General features: G+C 43.9%; 2 protein-coding genes across 5 annotated transcripts in view; one reads left to right on the plus strand and one right to left on the minus strand.

The window, feature by feature from the left end:
- DECR2 (2,4-dienoyl-CoA reductase 2) overlaps positions 1-1,835 on the plus strand; it is an 84,139-nt gene extending 82,304 nt beyond the window's left edge. For all 4 annotated transcript variants that reach the window (XM_085628389.1, XM_085628388.1, XM_085628387.1 and 1 more), the window contains exon 10: positions 1,391-1,835. Coding sequence is in view for 2 of the 4 variants with exons in the window: in XM_085628388.1 (XP_085484514.1) it covers positions 1,391-1,425 (35 nt within the window). In the remaining 2 variants the exon portion in view is untranslated. The remainder of the gene's footprint in view (positions 1-1,390) is intronic.
- Positions 1,836-2,262: 427 nt separating this feature from the next.
- Positions 2,263-17,281, minus strand: part of LOC146790050 (uncharacterized) — a 90,738-nt gene continuing 75,719 nt past the window's right edge. The window contains exons 3-4 of the mRNA XM_085628390.1: positions 5,698-5,823; positions 2,263-2,460 (exon numbers count right to left, since the gene is read on the minus strand). Coding sequence (XP_085484516.1) covers positions 2,311-2,460; positions 5,698-5,823 — 276 coding nt within the window. The 3' untranslated portion in view covers positions 2,263-2,310. The remainder of the gene's footprint in view (positions 2,461-5,697; positions 5,824-17,281) is intronic.

A 17,281-nucleotide genomic window follows, 5' to 3' on the forward strand; every position in this document is an offset into this window, starting at 1 on the left:
ATTAGAACAGAAATCTTTGCAGGACAAAATTCTAAGTCAAACTCATAAGAGTTTGTTTAAAACTTAAGAGTCATTATGGAAGACAAAAATCAGTTAGGTTCAAACCAGCTCCAATAATGCATAAAAGAAGCCAATTGGAGAGGTCATAACATACGGGAATTTGCTTAAACCAAAATATACAGTTCAGCAAAGAACTACCATAAATCCACTCCGTATGTAAGTCAATAGAGAGTCTTAGTATAAGTCAGCAAGAGGACCTACATGAAGTCTGCCTCCAAGTAAGGAGGAAAATGGACAAAATAGAAATTAGCAGACTGTGTAACTTAAAGATTACTCAGTTTGAAAGGCAGGTAAAAGTCTAGAAGTATAAATGTGCAAACAGACTAACACAGAGCCTGCCTTTGAGAAAGCAAGCAGAAAGCCTGCATATAGTCTTGCACACATCCCAGTAAGGATGCATTTTATGGTTTTCAGACCGTGAAAAAACACACATGCAATATGGTGTAAAGTGAAGCAATAGTGACAACAAGCAATGACTTTTTGCAAAAGCAAGATACTTAAAATAAAATAATACTTAGGGGCGCCTGTTTTGCATACCTTATAAGAATTCGCTCATAAGGAAATAGTTTTACAACACTTAACTACAATGGATGCACAGACTAAATAAAACATTGAACAGGCCTAGGCAAAGGGTCTTCAATATTGCAGCTTACTGGAACATTCAGACAAGGCATCCTCCTAAGACACACAAGTAATTACATTTTGTTCTGTACAAGAAAACAACACCCTGAAACAAACCCCATTTCATCTATTTTATAAAAACAACAAACACAGATGAGAAACATGCATATATTTGAAACTTGTGCATGCAATTTTAAAAGCCACATTTTCTTCCGAAACTTTAAAACAGATGTCCGTGCCAGCAGGCTGCGCTCCAGTAATTTAAATTTGCTGCCTATTCATGCCAACTTAAACACATGTATAAAGACAATATTTTCTAATTATTAAAACATTTTGCAAACAAACTAACAATGCATAAAATATAGAAAATGGAGGTAGAAGATTAAAAGGCGTCCAATCTGGGACTACAGTTCATCGACAAACCACCCAATGGATTTATCAAGGAATTGAATGACGTTGTGGAAAGATGTTGCCTTGTCTCTTTTATTTCCTCTGTGGCTTGCAACGCTGCTGCTTCCTCTGTTTGTTCATACCTGGTGTGTAATGGTGCAGTTCCCTCTGTTGTCTGCTTCATGGTCTGCAATGCTGCAGCATGCTATCTTTCTTGGTTCCTGCGTGGCCATTAATGTTGGCCTGTAATGTTCCTCCCTTTTTGCCATTGTTTGTCTTTCAATGCTCCTCCATAAACATCCATGGGTGTTCCCCGCAGGTCATTGGAGCACAGATATGAGGAAAGACGAATGAAGAGCGAATCAGCCTCATCAATGAAGGGACCCCTCCCCCAAACCGAAATCTGCAGCCCCCACTGAGATTTGGAGCAACAATTCATGGGAGGAGAACTCAGAGAAGCTGACAGCATCATCTGTGGGGTTCCTAAGCTTGGGAAAGCCGGGAGTGCTTGCTCTCGGGGGAACCTTTTTCATACCTTGGTACCCGCCATGAGCCCAGGGTCAGTTCACCTCGCCCTAGGGGACAGTGCGGCGCACTCGCCTGCCACTCTCCTGTGTTAGCGAGAGAGTGCAAGGGAGGGAAAGAAAAGCTGCTTTATGTCAGAGATCTGCATCTATTCAGTATAGGAGATAACTGTTTGACATAGGCACCCAGATCTATCCATTATGAAACTTAATTAACGGGATTAAAAAGTGATTTTGCAATGATTTGTGATTGTGTCTTTATTTGAATACATTCTATTGTAGTAAATACCAGTAAACTCTTAAAAGTGTGTGTTTGGGAGGCAACGGCGTTATTCTGTTTCACAATGAATTTATTTCACTACTCTTATGCACTAGTTTACCATGATTTCCTGCAACATGAAATTGTTTTTAATATCAACAATATTTCAACTTTTCCATTTCCTATCAGAAATTTCCTAGATGTGTATAGTGTGAAGCAGCTTCAAATCAGTCGAGAAAAAGAACAGTTGGTGCGTGTTGCGCAAGAGATTGAGCTCTATACCTCCGGGCCTGTAAATACCAGTGGTTAATTCCTTGTAACATTGGCTTAGTATGGTGCATGTGACCTGTCATGAAAAGCTGATTTTATTCATAATGCTTAATTAGGCAAAATTGATTGACTATACGATCTGCTAGGTGCCAAAACTGCACTTGAATTCTGCTGCGATGTGTAAGCTTAATCTTCCTGCACCAAGGCAGAAATGTCTGTAACTGTCATAAGAATGTTGTTCCGGTCACCTCCAGGGCGGATATTCTTCAGTCGTTGCACATCTGAGCTGCCTTTCTGACCACCACTGTGTAGTAGATCTTTGTGATCTTGGCGATGCTGCGGATAAACTCACATGGTAAATGTGAATTACTACCAATGGCATAGGTCTTTAGTGTTATGGGGATAACTTATTACTTGACTTTTGGTTAGAAAACTGTATCTTTTCCATCAAATTAACTTATGTGATTCTTCCATGCAGATGTTCCGCCCACCATCAGTGGGTACTTTGACTGCCTCAGACCGGTCTTGGAAATATTAACACTTTGGAGATACCTCTGTGCCTTTTTTAGGTCTGGCCTAGAGACCTCTTTAATTGTGTCACCAGCTTCATGTTTTTTTTTTTTTTAATAAATGCATTTTATACACACACTTACACTTCATCTGCTGTAATTTCATTCTCAGTTTGCTTCCACCCACCTTAGCCTACAGAATAGGGCAATGGTCGCCCCAGTGCAGCCATTGCCACTCTTCACTGTGAGCGGCAGAATTTTGTTCTTGCGCATGTGCATATCCACCAAGGAAATACGTCACTTCAATGCTGGAGCTGGTAGGCCATTCTCCGCTTTCATTTTGTGTTTTTAAGGTGTTTTGTGATGGCATTTGTGATAGCTCATGCTTTGCTTACTTTTATGCAAACATATGCACCTTAGCTTCAGACTTCTTCAATGCCCATTGCATATGTTTGCAAAGAAAAAATAAATGAACATTGCAGGTTTGCCAAGGCCAGACCTCTTGACTTTGCCAATGTTTGTTTTAAAGTAAGTGTTTGAGTGTGAACAGATGCTAGATAAGCGGGCACCCTGTTACATCCACATGCCAGAGATAACTATTCAATTTACAATTACAGTGATAGTGTTTAGCTTAGCCGCCACCTAGCAATGCAGCATTCCCAGACACATTGCTAGATGCAAGCTCTAACCTTTTTTTTTTTTTTTTACAATGTACTCAAACCTTTGCATCCTTAGTAACCCCAACATATGGTTTGGCAAACCAAACTGCTAAAACAACAATCGAACACATTGGCCAAAACCCCACTCTTGACTTCGAAATCGCAGCTAAGTAGTGAAGAATTTTCTTCTTTCTTCACAGCTAAAACCAACTCCCTACAACTCGAGCTCAGGACGGCAGCAATTAATTCAGCCACTCTAAAGAACACGCAAGTCGAAAATCCTAAACAACTTGCTCTACCTCTGCCTAAAAATAATTCTCATTGGTCTACCTTTAAACTTTATGATCTCTGTGATATCACTAAAACCTTAGCAACTATCAAACCCAACTACCACTTCAATGACCCTCTCCCCTCAAACTGCCTACCCCATATCATCTCCCCTCTCTGGACAAAAATCATCAATGCTACGCTAGCGCAAGGTCACATCCCGGATTGCCTAAAAGTTGGTCGTCATCCCTATCCAAAAAAAAAAACGACAGATAGCCCCTCCGACCCTAATAACTTCCGAACTATAACCAACATTCCCATGCTAGCCAAGGTCCTTGAAAAATGTGTTCAGCAACAACTGAACCAACACATCACGGATTTCAAGCTACTGAATGACTGCCAATCGGGTTTCAGACCTGAACATAGCACAGAAACAGCAATTCTGCATATAGTATACAGCGCCTTCCTTGCTCTTGACCGTAATGAAACCGGTCTACTAGTCGTGCTCGATCTCTCATCAGTCTTCGACACTGTCAATCACGACAACATTCTAAGAAGACTGGGAAACAGGATGGGACTATCCGGCACAGTCCTTCAATGGTTCAAATCCTTTCTGGAAAATAGAATGCAATCGTTCATGGTGAATAAAAATGTTTCTCCCTCTTCTCCCAACCTACTAGGAGTACCACAAGGCTCAACCCTATCCCCCGCGCTATTCAACCTTTATGTCGAACCACTAACTGAACTACTACAGCAGGTGAATATCTCCTACCACATGTACGCGGATGACACTAAACTTTACATCAAAGTCACTTCCATTGAAGAGATAAAGATGATGAATCAAGCTCTCGAAAAGACCGTCCACTGGTTAACGACCAACTTCCTCAAGCTAAACTTGCAAAAAACTGAATTTGTTTTAATCGCCCCCCCCCCCCCCCCCCTAAAACCTCTCTGGAGATAAAAGAATGGACAAAGATGATCATTGCTCTAAATTACATGCTGAGACTGGTGGACTCCACCAAATCGCTTGGAATCACACTGGACTAGAACCTTAACATGCAAACGCACATCAACCTGTTGGCTAAAAATGCCTGCTTCCACCTCAGCTATTTCAGAAAAATGAAACCATTCATCGAGCACCCTGACCTCAAATCTGCAGTTCAGGCTCTAGTCATATCGAGGTTGGAGTACAGATGTACTACCCTCTTGGGGCATCCCAAATTTTCAACAGCCCCTCTAAAAGCCTATCTCAACGCAGCAGCAAGCCTCCTAACAGGATCTAGGAAATTTGACCACATATCGCCACACCTGAAGGCTCTTAACAGGCTATCCTTCGAAGCTAGAATCCACCTAAAGATGGCCTGCATCACTCATAAAGCTCTACCCCTTAATACCCCCCAGAAACTTACTTTATCTGGAGGAAACAGACACTCTAGGAGCTCCGAATATCTACTCCTGAAACCCCCATGCTTCAGCAAGAAAAGAACTTCTGACAGAGCATTCTCCGGAGCGGCTCCAAGAATATGTAACTTGCTACCTCCGTGCATCAGAAAAATCTCCTCAACACCATTATTCAAAAGGGAAGCCAAATCCTTCCTGATGAGCAAATTCCTCCCTTAATTTCTCACATTCCTCACCATCTGGGGCCATACTATCTCACCACCTATCTTACTGACTTGCAGTGCATTGAACCAGTCTACTACCTCAAACTTGTTTTCTATGCTTCCCTGGATGACACCCTTGCCTCTATGACTCACTGTTACTTGAACTTGTTCCTACTGAACCAAAACAAATCATCTCTATTATTGTCTCTATCTACCGAACCGTGTTAAAGATGTTTTATGCTTAAAAATGTTTTATACTTTCTCTGCTCTGCTTTGTATTGTAAAGCGCTCTGATACCTAATCAGGGTCTTGTTCGCGCTATAGAAACTCTAAAAATAAATAAATAAAATTAAAATAAACACAACTTACAGCAACTCGTTCCCAATCCCACACTGTCGCGATCCCACTCACCTGAATACCAGGAACCGCAGAAATGAAGAGTCCCCCCTCCCACCTTCAGACCAATCCTCCACACTGTCTAACGCAGTAGGAGCAATTGATCCCAAGGGGATAAGGACATGAGATACAGCATACCTGATGCTCTGGGGCTCGGGAGACAGGTGATTGGTGTGCTTGTTCCAGGGGTGGCAGGGTCGGCATGAAGGGGACCATATACAGCATCAGTGGGAGAGCAGTGCAGGACGAAGGAACAGCCCAAATCTGGAAGACAGGAGGGGATAGAAGATCTTAAGTGGGGGGAGAAAAGAAGACATAAGGTACAAAGGAGATACAGTTCTCTTCACCAGTGCTATACTACAACAGAGATGCAGCCACTCACCCCTGTTCAAAGAAGAAGTAGCAATGTAGGTCAAGTCCAGGAAACTGGGTTTCTTCTTATCAGGGGAAATGGCACCTCCGATGGACAGAACGAGAGATGGAGAGTTACGAGGGCCAGGTCAACAGGCCGCAGTGCCTCACGGAATCATGATAAGGGGGTAGAGGTGATGCTGCCGGTTCCTGCCTCGTGCCTGGGGGGAAACTAGAATAGGATGACTGCAACCGCGGTACGGGAAACAATGTAGGCGCGGTCAGCTCCTGTCACGCATCAATGAAAGGTAGGCCAAATCCAATTAGATGGGTGTTCAACGGCTCCTGCCACGCACCAAAACGAAGTACTTTACTTCAAACAATGTAGGCGCTGTCGGCTCCTGCCGTGCGCCATGGGGAAATATTTGAATGCCCGGAACAACATTCTTATGACAGTAAGTGCCCAGAGATCGGCGTGGGCGGCACTTGGAACAAACAAGAAAATTGAAGTAACAATACACCGCTTTGTCTATCGCGGTGTGAAAGCTGCGTGCTCAGCTCCTGTCGTGAGCACCAAGCAAGAGGGGAACGAGACCGTGTTCGCGGTCAAAGCCACACCACTTCGCTCACGGCTCCAGCCGCGTGCTACAATGTTAACCTGCTCGGCTCCTGCCGCGAGCACCAACCCCGGGTGGTAGGAGACCAACAGTACGCCGCTGAGTGAACGGCTCCTACCGCGAGCACCAGCCGCGTGCTTGTGAAAGTTCAAAGGGGGCAGCGCTTGGAAAATTAAATAAAATACTTGGGGCAACAATTGAGATGGATGTGAAATTCCTACTATTGGGCATTCCCACTGATGTCGATCTTCCACGATATGGGCTCTTACTTCTTAATCTGGGGTTGGTAGTGGCTAAACGGGACATAGCCAAGTACTGGGGTGCACAACACCTTCCTACACTCACAGAATGGAAATCCAATATGGATTTATACATGGGTGCGGAAAAAGTGGTTTATAAAGCGAGGGGCTGCCCACGTAAATGCAGGAAAATTTGGTCCCCGTGGTTGAAGTATTACAAGCTCGATTTAAATGTGGAACAGGGAGCCCTTACATTATCTCATGCGAGGGCTGGTTCTGGCTCATAAGAATCGCTTTCCCGCCCTTTGTTTGCGAATAGACCTTTTGGTAGAATGGTCCTATGTATTAGTCGGATTGTCACTGCTGATATATATGAACGATTTCTCTTGAGTAACCCTGCTGCGAGATTCACCAACCAGTGCCGTACCTCCATGCCTAAGGTTGATCATACACCTTGTACTGATGACTTCTTATCCCATCTGTCAGTGGTATTGTTATTGAATTGTATAAAAATAAAAAAGAAAGTTTTAAAAAAATAAAAGGGCAGCGCTGAATCCCAGCTGCACCTGCTGTGTGAACACCGCTGAAGTCAAGGAGGTAGAGACATGATCCTGCGTGCTCTCTCTAGCCCGGATACTGGAACAAACTAATACAATAAGCCAAGCACCGGAGTCCAGGCGAGGTGGCCCCATTTACTGATCACCAGGGCCACATGGGAAATTGTAACTAATAGAGGAAGGGAGTGGAAAGCCCGAGAGAGAGAGAGGGATATAAGGCAGACCTAAAAACATGGAATGGAATAGACCCAAAAAGTGGTAAAACACACACACATCGCTGGATACACATTAGATATAATCTTCACCCACCCAGACCTAGTCACGTTCCAAAGGATTTTTCCGGTCACTATATCAGGCCATTACCTTTTTGCCTTCCAACACAAGACACCACAACTCATCCCAACTAAAATCATACCCTCAACTACTTATCAACCTTTAATTAGAATGCACTCCCAAGACCTGCTTACCTCGACACAGATCTGGTCACAATCCATTCTGAAACAAACACTCTATTGATGGCTCCAGAAAACATTTGCTCTCTTAACTCCTTTGAAAAGCTCTACCAGTTGCAAAAGAAAACACTCCCCTAGATAAATGCATAATTAAAAAAGATAAAAAAAGCTAATTGCTAAGCTTCAACACAACTGGCTCAAAACAAACAACTTTAAGGCAAGGTATGCCTGCGCAAACATAACAGAATATAAAGTTCGCCAATCACAAAAGCTATACTATTGAAGCTGAATCCACAATGGAAAGTGTGCCACTAAAGGATTTTATAAAATTCAGAATTGTGTTAGCCAAAATACACAGGAGTTAGAAATACCATATCTCGTGAATCTTGTGACAAACTGACAAATCATTACACACCTAAAGCAAATATGTTAGATTTTTTCTTAAACAAAAAAAAACAGCAGCCCCCAACCCATTTGAAACAAAAAAAACCATGGAAAGGCAAACACAGCCACTTGCGCTCCTTCAAAGAACTATCACCAACTGAATTTCTGGATTTTGTCAAAACGAGCAAGTCAGCCGGCTCCCGTTCTGACTCTTGTCTACCTCAAATCTCCATAAACATTCTATGGTCAACTTCAGCCCCCTCCTAATCAGACCACTCATCAACAATTCCGTACCAGGAGTTTTCTTCAAAGACTAAAAGACACACATGCCCATTGTTATTGTTAAAAAAACAAAAAAGACCTAACCAGGACAATCAAGACTCCCAACATCAACATAAATGGACCATTCCTGGGAAAACCTTATGAATGAGCAGCCTCCGACGAGATATCACAGTTCTTTGAAGACAATTACATACTTTCATATCTCCAAACTTGATTTCATCCAGTAAAAGGCACGAAATCAGCCACAATCTCTATTTGGAATGACCATAAAAACGCAATAGACCGGAACAGGATTGCTGCCCTTCTCATGGATCTTTCAGCAGTCTGACACATTTGATCATGACACGCTAATCCAAAATCTTAAGGAAGCTGGATGAACAAGAACACAAGCAACCCATGACTTGTTTTGCCCTAGTTAGGGCTCTCCAGCTAGGCTTAGCTTGGTTCCAGTGACAGTGTGTATAGGACCTACGTCTGGGCTTACCTGTACCATACCTGGGCTGATGAGCCCTAACTAGGGCAAAAATGATCCTGGGTTTCTTGTATTCCGGTTCAGGGAGAACCTGGCTTGGCATTTCGAGTGGACTGTTCCCAGTAGAGCAGGGTTAAGACTAATTTGCATATAGCTGGGTCCAAACTGAGGCGGCATGCTGTGCAAAATAACAATGGGATGGGATGCTGCTCACGTAATTGCCAGTGGCTGAGATTAAATAAAGAATTCATCCATCACTTTTTTCTATGCTTCACAAATCGGGCCAGCAGCACTCCTATTGTTCATCCAAGATGGGAACGAGCTGGTATCCTTGGGTCCCGCAGCACCTTGGCTTACACTGCATCAGGAAGGTGTTAACATGGGTTGAGCATGGATGTTCCCTTGCATCAACCTATATATTTTGATGTCATCCCAAATTAACTAAAGGCAGTAAACCTGGGTTTGCACTAAATTGGTGCGTCTAACCAAAAGGCATAACTAGGGCAATATCCTAAATTCTCCCCGTTACTTCCTCTTTCAGCGTGTGCTACATTCTGCAGCATACATGGAAAGAGGAATATGCATTAAAGGTTTATTTTTGTGCAGTAAAATAGACCTTCCTTCGCAAAAACAACCCTACCCATAACACAGGCACTCTTGTACCATGGAAAAAGGGTGCCTACATTGGCGCTAGGCTGCCTGAAGAGTGCCTGCGCTGAGGGTAGCATTGCACCAGGCATAGAAAAGGACACCGGTAAAAGAAAGAGATCTCTTTCCTGGGAAGCCCCCTGGGAAATTGTTTACTTAGCCTATGTCTTAAAACGTATTTCGACTGACCCAGATAATCAAATCATACCGTGGGTGATCTTAGTAATGGTTACAGAACCCTTGAATACACAGAGACTTTTCTTCTAGACTGTACTATTCGAACATGACATTTTTGTTCAATCAATAAATATTAAAACCCTGGTTTGGGGGATATTAGGCGAGACGCTGTATCAGATTTTTCAGAATGTTCTCTCTGCTATGAGATGAGTTGGTGTGTTACACAATTTCAACCGCTAGATGGCGGCACGGGACCATCTGATCAAGGTAAAAAAAAGTTCCCGTTGGAAACATTTCTTTTGACACCAAGAGAGGTGAAATGCTACAAAATGCCAAACAGGATCTACATTCTAGCGGAACAAATAACTACAATTAATTACCTCGAACACAGGCAATTGATGGCCAAATATACATTCAGCCAGCATTGAATGGGGATTGTAAGAGGGCGGAAACGACAGCCCTGGGGAGCAGAATAGGACCCCATCTGTAAACAAGCACTGGCAGAGACAGCTGTGCCTGTGCGAAACGGCATCAGTGAATGCTATATTTTCGGGAGTTGGCCCATTAGAGTTAGACCTGTTGGCTCTACCAACTAATGTAAATGCTTTCGAAATGCTTGGGAAAAGTACACAAAGTAATACTTTTCTCTTTATAATCCATATACTGTATATAGACGATATATAATTGAATGCGACAAGGGGTAGTTTGATGACTGGGTTGGGTGCTTTTCAGTCGAGTTATATAATAGTCCCTTATATATTTTCCAATGATTGCTCTTCCCGAAAGGCGGAATAGTACACTAAGGGGCATATCATCAAGGGCTGGTGACATAATTGTCACCGCTTTTGCGGCCGTTTTCGGCCGAAAAGCGGCGATAATTATATCGCATTATTTGCAAGGACACGCTAGCGCGTGTTTCCTTGTTTCAGCTCTTGTTCACGCCTCGCTTTGCATCTCTAATGAGATGCAAAGGAGGCGTGCCTGGGAAAATATCGCTACCCCAGCTTCGTGATATCAACGAGAGGTAGCGATATTTTGCAATCCCGTTAACTATGCCTTAACGCAGGAATTTAACGTCTGTTAAATTCCTGACTAAGGCATAGCTAACATGGGAGGTGGATTATGGTGATAGGACCACAGGTGTATCACCAAGGCTATCTCCGTTTTGGGTGCAACATATGGCCAATTTCCCTGGAATATTATCGCCCTGGAGTAACGCGCTGTTAATAACACGTTACCAGGTAAATATGCCCCCAAATATCCAATAGAAAGAGGTAAGAGAAAAATACTCATTGCAGTCAGGAACTATGTATAGTTTAAGGAATCAGCAGCGACAGGCCATGCAGACAGCTGCCACGTGAAACCAGATCTAAGAATGCGACCTGACCCTTGTGGGAAACGAGAAACACTTCCTTGTTTTCTCTTATCAGGAAAGGCACATGAGGAACTGCAAGGATCACCACATAATTTGCATACTCCGGGGGAATTCCAGTGCCGCATCAATAACGCTGCACAATACTTACCTGCTTGCAGTGCAAATGCAGTTTAGTAAATGCTTCACTGGTCTGTGACATTATTAAGGCCAGCTCAATATTTTGGCACTTTTTACTGTGATGGGGTGTGCTGGTTGGACTTCTGGTTAGGACAGTGGGTGGTCTGAGTGTTTGTCTGTTTCTGTATTTAGTATATTGTGCCCGGTGCTTTAAATGGGCCAGCACTGAGTACCGGCACCCTTTAATTTTGAGAGGGAGAGTACCGGCACTTCGCAAGAGAAATGTAATACTTTTGATTGGAGAGTACTGGCACTTACCAAAAGCAAGCAGGCACTCTGGTACACAGTAGCTGCACTTCTATTTTTCCATTACAAACACTGATTGTGCCCCCCCCCCACCTCCCCCCCCCACCCACTCACCCTCCGCCAACAGAACACGTTAGTCAGGCACAATGCACAGACATTCAGCCGAGGAACCATGTTGTTGTATCTTGCTGAGTTCGTAAAAGCACGTTACTGTTCATAAACAATTTACCACTACATGCTGAGCCATAACCCACCAGGCACACCCCAGCTAGTCTGGCTTGTGAAGATATTGTGGACCCTTACAAAATGCTATACTCTCTGTTAATTCAGACGCCTAATTTAAAGTTAATAATGGATGGGGCGTGGCTTGCCACGCTGTAAAATGGCCGCTAGATAGCAGTGTTCCGCTTCAGGGGATATGTAATCCTGGGAATCCACCTCATTGAAAAAACTACGGGTCGCTCACACCTTTTCCTGTAGACTCAACGACTGCAGATAATGTGGCAGTTACAACTGGCCCAGTATATGCTTTATAGTCTAGCCATCGCCTGGCTTGGGGGACAAAAATAAAATCAATGATTATAAGCATAAAAAGTTATTATATGGCTCCAGAGGGCAGATATGTGGTAATTCTAGGTAGCGTAACAGACCAATCATTGACCATTATAAACGTAAATGGCCCTAAATCTGCCTCCATCATCATGTTAATGAAGTTGCAAATATATGCGACAAAATGTAGATGGCCTCATCCTTTGGTGTGGAGATTTAAAAGTGGTGATTGTTAAATCAAGGGATAGACCCAGACACGTGCAGTCTCCCTCTGGAGTGCTCCATGACACCCTGAGGTGGAGCTTCTGGGCTTCCACGATTCCTGTTAAGCAAAATATGGGGAACAGCATGCATATTTATATTACTCTACAGTCCGCGACTCATCTTCCAGAATAGATTTCTGGTGGTGCTCTTCTAGTTACTTCACAGTGGGTAACTGAAAACAAAAAAATTGCCTCACACTTTGTTGGACCACTGCTCGGTACTTATGCGACTATCTCTCCCTGATGCGACAGGAATCTGTGGTGGTTCCCTTCCTGTGCGCTGCTGGGCACTGCCTTTAAGGCGGAAGTAGCCAATGCTTGCCATCCATAAGTGTTTCAGGTTAAGCACAGGATGGTAAGCACATACGCAATGGGAAGCTTTCAAGCCCGCTAACCAGATGTGTATGTATTGCTAAACAGTCTGACACATTGAAAGCGATACACACTCAGCTAGATATGTTAGAGCCTAATCCTAAAGACCTGGAGGCCCGACTCGTGATACCCCCGGCCCTTCTAGTGGTCAGAGAGACAGTGGATAGAGAGGTCAACAATATGGGCGGGGAAGTGCAGCCCGCTGATGCAAAGAAGGTGAGTGCACCAGTAGGACTCAGGCGTAGTTACTCGAGGAAATCACAAAAACACAATATTATATCAAGGGGCTTATTCATGAGAGGGTTGATCATGTTTGTACCACACAACGTTGTACATGTGTTACATAAACCTCTAAGTCAGAATTTTTGAGCCATGCAAAGCCACTTTGTGTGGCTCTGAGTAGCTTGAATATCCTGGAGTAACGCGGCACAAATCGCTGTGTTGTGTTACTCTGCCCTGGGTAGGCTTTGCATAGGTGTTGCGTGGTTGGTCCCGCGCACCTCCCATGGATTTTGATGCATCCCCAGATTTACAAAAACTTGTAAACCGGGGGATGCATCAAAATCTTACACCTTCCCAGGGGAGGTGTAACTAGGAGAAATATCTCTATTTCTTCTTGTTTCTCTCTTTTTCTATGTGTGCTGCATTTTGCAGCACACATACAAAGAGGAATAAGCCTCCTAGGATAGTTTTTTGTGCAGGAAGGTACTCCTTCCTGCACAAAAACAATCCTGCATGCAACAAAGGCTTCCCAGCAGCATCGTGGAAGGGTGCCTGTGTTGGCACTAGCTTGCCAAAGGGTGCCAGTGCAAGGGAAAGGACAGGAATGCACCGTATTGCCTTAAATGCAACGTATTCCTGCATTTCCCTGACTAATAGTGCAGCGCAGCAAGGTGTCTTGTTGTACTGCACTCCGTGACTTTCTCATAAACGCGGCCCCTAGTATATTAGCAGGGTGAATTTAAGTGGACCATAATTGACATCTTAGCTGTTTTTATTAAATATTACTCAAATTTATATACTACTAAGGCCGGTTTAACTGAATCCTAGATATGAATATTTGAAGGACATTGTCATGGCCTGGCTAGAAAATTATGACAGAGTACTGCTCAATGCTCACCGGTCCCTTGATGAGATCTCTAAGGCAATTGTTGGGTCGGACACTGGTAGTCCAGGGCGCCTGGACTACCTGCAGTGGTGGCTCTTTTATTAGGGCATCGGGGTTTTGCCCCCCTATATTTGCCCCACAACCTGCGATGTTAATGTAAATAAATCTACCATTTACATTATTTTGTTTTCGACCATGGGCGCTGGTCATTTTTTTCCGGCCGTGTAGCTTAGTTTTTGCATCATGATGTGTGGGTAGGGCTTTAAAATAATTGACATGCAATACAGGCTCGCCACCTGATCTTCGACACACACTCACACTTCAAAGTGTTCAAGTCAGTTTGGCCGACTGTCTTTCTGTGACTAACCTGACATGCGCACTAGAGGCTTCTCACCATCATAGTGAGTGAGAGGGAGTCCCAGCCACATTCCCTGCACTCAGAATAAATGAGCTCTGAGTCCACCTGCACGATCCAATCCTGGCGCTGCTCTCAGCAAGGGAACAGCGTCTTGATTGTCCAGGACTTGCGGTTCAGCCTGGTACTGCACATAAGGCAGTGCGGGGGTGAGGAGTTCAGGTCCATGGAACACATGGCCAATCACTGTATGGATTTATTATGAAGCCATGCAGTGATTGGCCATTCTGTCCCCTGCTCTTTCCTCCACCTCTTTGTGTGCAGCGCCATAACTGCATCGCTCAAGAGGCAGTGGTAGAAACAAGTCATGGTGGTTCCAGTCAAGTTCTATCCTGACCAAAGGCAGCCCTCTAAGACGGTGCGAGACACACACCACCACTGTGTAAAAAGTATAAGAGGTCATTTAGGCATACTTGGCTGAGGCTGTTTGTAAATCGTAAAAGATGAAAATGTTTTTTTTGTATGTATGTTACTATTTTAAAGATAAAGTTGGATTTTAAGAAAGCAAAGTCGTGTGCGTTCAGAAGAGTTCAGAGTCACCTTGGTCACAATATTGTTAAAACACAATAATAAACTGTACCTTTCAGCACTCAAGCCCTGAATGTTAAAAAAAAAAAAAAGCCAACAGCACCGCAGTTTCATAGCCACGCTGGTAAGGCAGGCGACTCCAAAATGCAGCACTGAGCACTGCACGTATTAAAACAATCCACTGGGAATCACTGCGACTGACCCAACCTTGCGGTGGTACTTTTTGAAGCCAACGCACTGTGCATAAGTAAAATATCATTGATATATTCAGGCCCTGCAGCTCACATTGGTATGTTTGATCAGATTGTGCATGGTATTGTGGCAGCATATATTGTGGGATGTAGTATGTTTCTTGTGTCAGATCCCTGAAATTTTTCTGATGTCCATTAAAAAAAATTAACAACACCTTTACCGCATCACACGGCGAGTTACATGTAAATGTAAGGCGACAAAGCCGGGCCGGCCCTGCACAATGCTGTTTCACGTCACGAGTAATAATCAGAGGTTAACTTCAGCTCCGAGCGTGGCTCAGAGGCTCGCCTTTGTAAAGTTCCATTGTGAAAAATCAAATACCAAGGATAAGGATGGTTCCGTTTTTCACGCATACGATAGCCACTACTACTGCAGGGCCTCAAGTGTTCTTTCTATGTTTATCCCAGTTGATACTTTACATTTTCATTTTGCAATGCCCATGCTTGTTGTTCTAAGATGATCAATATGGGAGGAAGATGTTCAGCTTTAATTACCAACCAGATGCAGTGCTGAGACTACCCTGTATCTAGGTAAGATAACTACAAACCTTGTTTGTCATACTGTACATTTTGAATTTAACTACACTCGCCGTTGAACAATTTTAATTCAGTAAGATCTGGATCATTTTGATGTATTTCTATATTTTAAGTCTTTCACTTTCCCAATTGGTTTATAAACCTTCTTCCTTTCTCAGATTTGCTTGGAAATACACCATTTGCCCACTTCTTTAAAAAATAAGTCCTGGGGGCAGAACCCGACAAACCTCCATTATGACAATCAGGCTTGCTCACTACGCTCACTCGTCACAGGGCACTCAACCCAAACTTTTACGCCCCACCACTTTTAAATATCATCAACCACCGTTGACTACCCATGGCACCTGGATCAGCGGGCCTTACAGCAGAATTTTATAAGGACCCTCTGCCATCTTCTACTGGAGGTATATAATGAGGCCATACCTAATAACTGCTTATCGCCTTGGTTACGTGAGGCCATACTTAATACACTTTTAAAATCCAACAAAGATCCACCAATCCCTAAATCATACTGTCCCTCCTCTCTTAAACAGAAAAATACTGGCTAAGATTATTACTAATAGACGGATGCGTGTGATTAATGCGCTGGTCTTGCCAGGTCACACTGCTTTGGACGGCCCCTTTTGTCCTTCACCGACACTCTGTACTAACCTGTCGTATTTCTTTGAGACTAACATTCTTGATATCTATTCCACATTGAAGATCCTCCCACCTCCGTGTCTCTTTCAAGCTTGCATGCCTCGCTGTCTGTTTTTTCCTACTTCCCCTTGAAGAAACATTAGCTGAATTACTGAGATGCAAATCAGGCTCTCCAGGAGACCCCTGTCCCACTGGCCGTTTTAGTTCTCTGGCACACTGGTTGAATCCGATACTTAACCAGATCGGACACCTCCCTGGAGACAGGCATCTCTCCTGTGGTTTAGAAACATGCCTATTTACTCCCGCTCCTTAAGAAACCAGCAGCGGTCCTGAGGCTCTCAGTAACTTCAGACCTATTTCCTTGCTGCCGGCCCCTGCTAAGATCCTTGAGAGGCTGGTGCATAAGCGGCTGGCTACATACATAAGATACCTATGGCCTCCTCCATGCATCCCAGTCGGGCTTCAGACGGGCCACAGCACTGAGACAGTGCTACTGGAAGTCTATAAATCCATTTGAGAGTCTATGGATCAAGGTGCCTCGGCTATGCTGGTGCTGCTGGACTTATCATCAGCTTTAGACACGGTTTCACACTCCTTTCTACTCAATAAACTTCACCAGGCAGGAGTGTGCGGCACAGCACTATCCTGGCTTTGATCGTTTTGGAGAATCGATCCCAACAGGTATTTCTTCGTCCATTTTTTTCTCCTGCAAAATCACTAAGGTGTGGGGTGCCGCAGGGTTGGGCACTCAGCCAGCTGCTTTTTAACATATCCCTCGCTCCTCTGGCCACGCTGATTAAAACCTGGGGCGTGAAAGTGTTGTCCTATGCAGATGACACACAACTGGTGTTTGCCTTTATAGACCATTCAGTTGAGGCGTTCCACAACTTCAAGGCATGCCTAAAATACATCCTAGGCTGGATGCATAAGAACTGCCTGAAATTAAACACGGAGAAAACGGAGGTCTTGTTTTTCAGCCATGCGCCCCCTCCTCCACCCTGTCTGTGGTGGCCGCCAGAACTGAATCCTCCTCAGCTGGACAAAGAGCTCTCCTTTTCCGCCCAGATACAACATATCTTGTCT

The sequence above is a fragment of the Triturus cristatus genome, chromosome 10, assembly GCF_964204655.1.
Source record: "Triturus cristatus chromosome 10, aTriCri1.1, whole genome shotgun sequence".
NCBI lineage: Eukaryota > Metazoa > Chordata > Amphibia > Caudata > Salamandridae > Triturus > Triturus cristatus.